This window comes from Arachis ipaensis, chromosome B9 (genome assembly GCF_059453495.1).
Source record: "Arachis ipaensis isolate K30076 ecotype BB chromosome B9, ASM5945349v1, whole genome shotgun sequence".
Lineage (NCBI taxonomy): Eukaryota > Viridiplantae > Streptophyta > Magnoliopsida > Fabales > Fabaceae > Arachis > Arachis ipaensis.
This window is the reverse complement of record NC_142444.1, coordinates 28,630,192-28,635,619: the sequence shown is the minus strand read 5'-3', so window position 1 is coordinate 28,635,619 and position 5,428 is coordinate 28,630,192. Positions and strand designations below refer to the sequence as shown.

The following is a 5,428-nucleotide window of genomic DNA, read 5'->3' as shown; positions in this document are numbered from 1 at the left end:
CAAGGAAATGCTACAATGAAAGCCTAAACCTGAGAGGAAAAGGCAAAGAAGTTCACACAATAGAGCTCGGTGGAGCAAGGATTAAAGAAGAGCTGCGACCCCAGCCCGGGGGAAAAACCGAGGAGATTCAGGTCGGCGAAGAGGAAGGAAAAAACACTCACATAGGGGCCAACCTAGGGGAAACCCTAAGACAAGGGTTGACTATGCTCCTAAGAGATAATTCCGATCTCTTCGCCTGGAAGGCCTCTGACATGCCTGGGATAGATCCCGAGCTCATGTCCCACAAGCTTTCGGTCTACTCGGGATCTCGACCTGTACAACAACGAAGATGCAAGCTCGGCCCAGAGCGAGCTCTAATAGTAGAGGAGCAAGTACAAGCGCTCCTAGAAGCCGGTTTCATCAGAGAAGTCAAGTATCCAACATGGCTAGCCAATGTAGTGCTAGTCAAAAAACAAAATGGTAAATGGAGAATGTGCGTCGACTATACCGACTTAAATAAGGCATGTCCCAAGGACCCTTATCCACTACCAAGCATTGACGCCCTAGTAGACTCTAGCTCGGGGTATCAATACTTGTCGTTCATGGACGCCTACTCAGGGTATAACCAAATCCCGATGTATGAACCAGACCAGGAAAAAACATCATTCATCATGCCCAGAGCTAACTTTTGCTACGTGGTCATGCCATTTGGATTGAAAAATGCAGGGGCCACATATCAGAGGCTGATGAATAAGGTGTTTGCCCCTCACCTAGGGAGCTTAATGGAAGTGTACGTCGACGATATGCTGGTAAAGACCAAGAAAGAAGTCGACCTCTTGTCTGACCTTTCACAAGTCTTTGACACCATAAGGTTGCACGGGATGAGACTAAATCCTGCAAAGTGCGCCTTCGCAGTGGAGGCAGGAAAATTTCTAGGATTCATGCTAACACAAAGAGGGATCGAAGCCAATCCCGACAAGTGTAGAGCTATCCTAGAAATGAAAAGCCCGACTTGTTTGAGAGAGGTCCAACAGCTGAATGGCCGGCTAGCAGCTCTCTCCAGATTTTTGGCAGGATCAGCACTAAGATCCCTTCCACTGTTCTCCCTATTGAGAAAGGGACACCAATTTGAATGGACTCCCGAATTCGAGGAGGCGTTTCAGGAGTTCAAAAAGTTTTTGAGCCAACCTCCTATTTTGACCCGACCTGTAGCCGGAAAAGACCTCGTCCTATACCTATCCGTGGCAGACAAGGCTGTCTCAGCAGCCTTGATAAGAGAAGACGAGGACGGTCAACACCCAATCTATTTCATCAGTAAAGTTCTACAGGGCCCTGAGCTAAGGTATCACAAATTAGAGAAATTTGCCTACTCCTTAGTGGTAGCCTCTCGAAGGCTACGGCCTTACTTTCAAGCCCACATAATAAGAGTCCGCACGAACCAACCCATGAAGCAAATCCTCCAAAAGACGGATGTTGCAGGAAGAATGGTTCAATGGGCAATAGAGCTCTCCGAGTTCGACTTGAAGTTCGAAACTCAGACGGCGATCAAAGCCCAGTGCCTCGCCGACTTCATTGCAGAATATGCAGGGGATCAAGAGGATAAACCAACTACATGGGAACTCTATGTAGATGGATCCTCCAATAAAACAGGAAGCGGCGCAAGCATAATATTGGTAGATGAAAGGGGAACCCAGATAGAGGTTTCCCTCAAGTTTGAATTCCCAGCTTCAAATAATCAGGCGGAATATGAAGCCTTGATTGCAGGATTGAAGCTGGCAGAAGAAGTCGGTGGTACGAAGGTAATGATATACAGTGACTCTCAAGTGGTGACCTCCCAAATAAGTGGAGAGTATCAGGCAAAAGACCCGAATATGAAGAGATACTTGGAAAAAACTCTGGAACACCTTGGGCGCTTTGCAGAAACCGAGGTCACGCACATAACTCGGGACCTAAATAGCAGAGCGGACGCCCTATCCAAGTTAGCAAGTACCAAGCCAGGGGGAAATAACAGAAGCCTGATCCAAGAAACTCTCCAGGAACCTTCAGTGGTAAAAATGGAAGACAAACAAGAAGTCTTTGAAGTGGTCGGATTAAACCTCGGATGGATGAACCCCTTAGTCGAATACCTGAAATTTGACATCCTCCCCAAGGAGGAAAAGGAGGCCAAGAAAATCCGAAGGGAAGCGCAACACTATACCTTGGTGAAAAATATTCTCTATAGAAGGGGGATATCAACACCATTGTTAAAGTGTGTGCCGACCTCAAGAGCCACCGAGGTATTAGAGGAGGTACACAGTGGAATCTGCGGGAACCATCTCGGCGCGAGGTCATTAGCCAGAAAGGTGATCCGAGCTGGATTCTACTGGCCAACCTTGCAGAAAGACGCTACAGACTTTGTGAAAAAATGCCAACCGTGTCAAATGCATGCAAATTTCCACGTGGCCCCCCCAGAGGAGCTCATCAATGTCACCTCCCCATGGCCCTTTGCAAAATGGGGAATGGGTTTGTTAGGTCCTTTTCCCCAGGCGCCAGGAAAAGTCAAATACCTAATAGTGGGAATAGATTATTTCACAAAGTGGATAGAAGCAGAACCACTGGCCACCATCACTGCACAAAGAAGTCGGAGGTTCCTCTACAAAAATATAATCACAAGGTATGGGATACCTTATTCCATTACCACAGATAACGGAACCCAGTTCACCGACTCCACCTTTAGAAGCCTAGTAGCCAGTATGAACATCAAACACCAGTTCACCTCGGTGGAACACCCACAAGCCAATGGGCAAGCTGAAGCAGCCAACAAAGTCATACTGGCAGGACTGAAGAAAAGATTACAAGATGCGAAAGGAGCTTGGGCTGAAGAGCTCCAACAAGTACTATGGGCTTACAGAACAACCCCCCAATCCGCCACTGGAGAAACACCCTTCCGACTAGTTTATGGCGTAGAAGCCATGATCCCAATAGAGGTCAATGAGCAAAGCCCAAGAGTGATTTTCCACGACGAGATCGGGAATATACAGGGGCACAAAGAGGAGCTCGACTTGCTCCCCGAAATCCGAGAAGAAGCCCAGATAAGAGAAGCAGCGTTGAAGCAAAGGATGACCGCGAGATACAACAAAAAAGTCATTCGAAGGAGTTTCACCCCAGATGACTTGGTCCTAATCAGAAACGATATTGGAGTCAACAAATCAGGGGAAGGAAAGCTCGCTGCTAATTGGAAAGGACCATACAAGATCAACGAGGTCTTAGGAAAGGGCTATTATAGAGTAACCGACTTCGACGGCAACGAGTTACCAAGATCATGGCATGCTTGTAATATGAAAAGGGTTTTTAACGAGGCATCATAGTAGGGGCTAAGGGAAAATAAATAATCAAAAGCCCTTAGTAGCAATAAGGTACCTCCTCAATTAATAAAGATCTCTTTCATTTTAAATATCTCTTTTAAATTCCCTTTTTATTCCCTTTCTACGAAACGCGCCGATTTAAGCTCGACAAAACGTGAAAATCCCATGAACCAACCTAGATGGTCGTCAGGATAAAACGACGAGGTACAAGTCGGCGTAAAGAGGCTATAGAAGTCGATCATGATAAACTCGGGAGCCGTCCGACTCATAAGTCGGAATGCGAAACCGAGTAAAATTAAAATGAATCGCAAAAGTAGCCTAAGTCACGAAAAACTCAATAAAACAAAATTGAGTGCTAGGAATAACAAAAAGAGATAGGAAAAAAACTAAGAAAAAGTTGTAAGGCTGCCTTAAGGATCAAAGAGATTCAGAAAAGCAGGCAAGCCCCAAAGAAAAGGTTTTTTCCAGAAAAGATCAAAGAGTCAAAAGAACCACGAACAGAAAAGCATGCGCGCATAAGGTAACCCAAAACCCTTATCCAAAAAGGGCATTTATTTAAAACGCTAAATTAAACCCTTATTAAAAAAGGGCATCATAAATTGTTTTGTTTACGGCCTTAAAAGGCCAAAAATTGTTCAAAACATCAACAAATAAATATAAAGAGTTTAAAAAGGGGAGGGTCCACAGGCCGGACCCCCAATAGCCAAATCACTTCTTTGCAAGAGGAGTAGAAGGATCACCACCACCAGGACCAGGAGTTGGAGAGAAAGTCGAAGGAGCAGCAGAAGAACTCGGAGCGTCCTTAGAGCGAGGAGGGGACTCTATGATCCTCTGCCCCCGAGTCTTCAAATCAGACTCGGACTCCACCACGGGGACAGGAGGATCCACGATGGCACCATCAATAACAACCTTATCAGGGTCCAAAGGAGAAAGGTCCAAGTCAGGAGCAATGACTCCGACCTGCTCCTTGAAAACCCTCCAAGCCTCATCAGCACCATCCGCAATAGAGTCCTCCAACTCGGTATAGGCCTTCCGAGCATTCAGCAAGTCATTCTTTACAGACACAAGATCAGCAAATAAACTGTTGTAGCTGGCTTGCGCTGCTCTCCTCAAATCTACCTCCATGTTGTATTGGGCTTGCAACTTCTGCTCCTTCTTCCGGAGGCTATCCCTCTCCTCCTTTAGCTTGGCGACTTTCCCCTCCAACTCCCTCTCATGCTCCTGATATATGCGAAGCCTGCCCTCCAGCTCCTCGACCCTCGAGGTCGTCCCTAAAGAGCTGATAGGAGTCTTCTCAAATATATCTAAGAGTTTGCCACAAACCCCCGCCGTCTTGAGACTCTCCTCAACCACAGTGGTGAGGTAGTGCCGAACAGAAACATCATCCATACTCATACGAGCATGAGGATAGATGTTCTTTCGGACGAACGCAAGAGCGTCCGCCTCACCAGAAGCGCCAGACTCTATGGTCTTGCGCTTCTTCGGCTCTGGTTCAGGAGTAGGTCGGACAGAAGGGGGTGGCAGAGAGGAAGCAGAGGAAGAAATTACAATAGGTTGGGAGGGAGTCCCAACGTTTCGAGGAGGAGGAGAAGGAGAGACAATCGCCCTAGCACCACCAGATCTGGCACGAGACTTTGCCTTGGCTTCCTGAACCCTCTGGTAAGACTCTTGAGCGTTTTTCTTTGCCATCTCTGTAAAAACAAATTGGTCGCTAAAAGTCAGACAAGTCGGTAAAAGAAATTGCAAGTCGGAAATAAGTGAGAAACGCAAAAAAGCTACCTAGTTGTGACTGGACAAAGGCCGGCGACCCCTGGAGAAATTTTTTAGTATCCAAGTATGGGGCCCTCCCCCACACTTCTCGGAGGAACCCCACAATGGCCGCCTCCACCTCATCCAAGTCGTCAAGACCATATTTTTCACAAGGGGAGGCCTCCAACCAGTATAAAGGAAATCAGGGGGAAGAATTGTCATCCAGGAAAAAGGGGTGGTGACCCTCTATTGCTTGAACTTTGAAAAAATAGTTTTTGAAATCGTGAAAGGATTCGTCAAAAAGGGTAAAAAGCCTCCGACCTTGTATGGCCCGGAAGGACACCCACTGTTGCTTA

The 5,428-nt window shown here is 46.8% G+C and overlaps 2 protein-coding genes across 2 annotated transcripts; one reads left to right on the top strand and one right to left on the bottom strand.

Annotated features, from left to right (window-relative positions):
- The first annotated feature begins 1,424 nt into the window (after positions 1–1,424).
- LOC148544122 (uncharacterized) lies at positions 1,425–4,026 on the top strand. Its single transcript, XM_088498872.1, has 2 exons — positions 1,425–2,321; positions 3,997–4,026. The coding sequence occupies exons 1-2, from the start codon at positions 1,425–1,427 to the stop codon at positions 4,024–4,026; spliced, it is 927 nt and encodes a 308-aa protein (XP_088354998.1).
- A 5-nt stretch (positions 4,027–4,031) lies between these two features.
- Positions 4,032–5,012, bottom strand: LOC148544121 (uncharacterized). The gene has a single exon (XM_088498236.1). It carries the CDS (start codon positions 5,010–5,012, stop codon positions 4,032–4,034), a length of 981 nt encoding a protein of 326 aa, XP_088354362.1.
- Between the last annotated feature and the right edge of the window lie 416 nt (positions 5,013–5,428).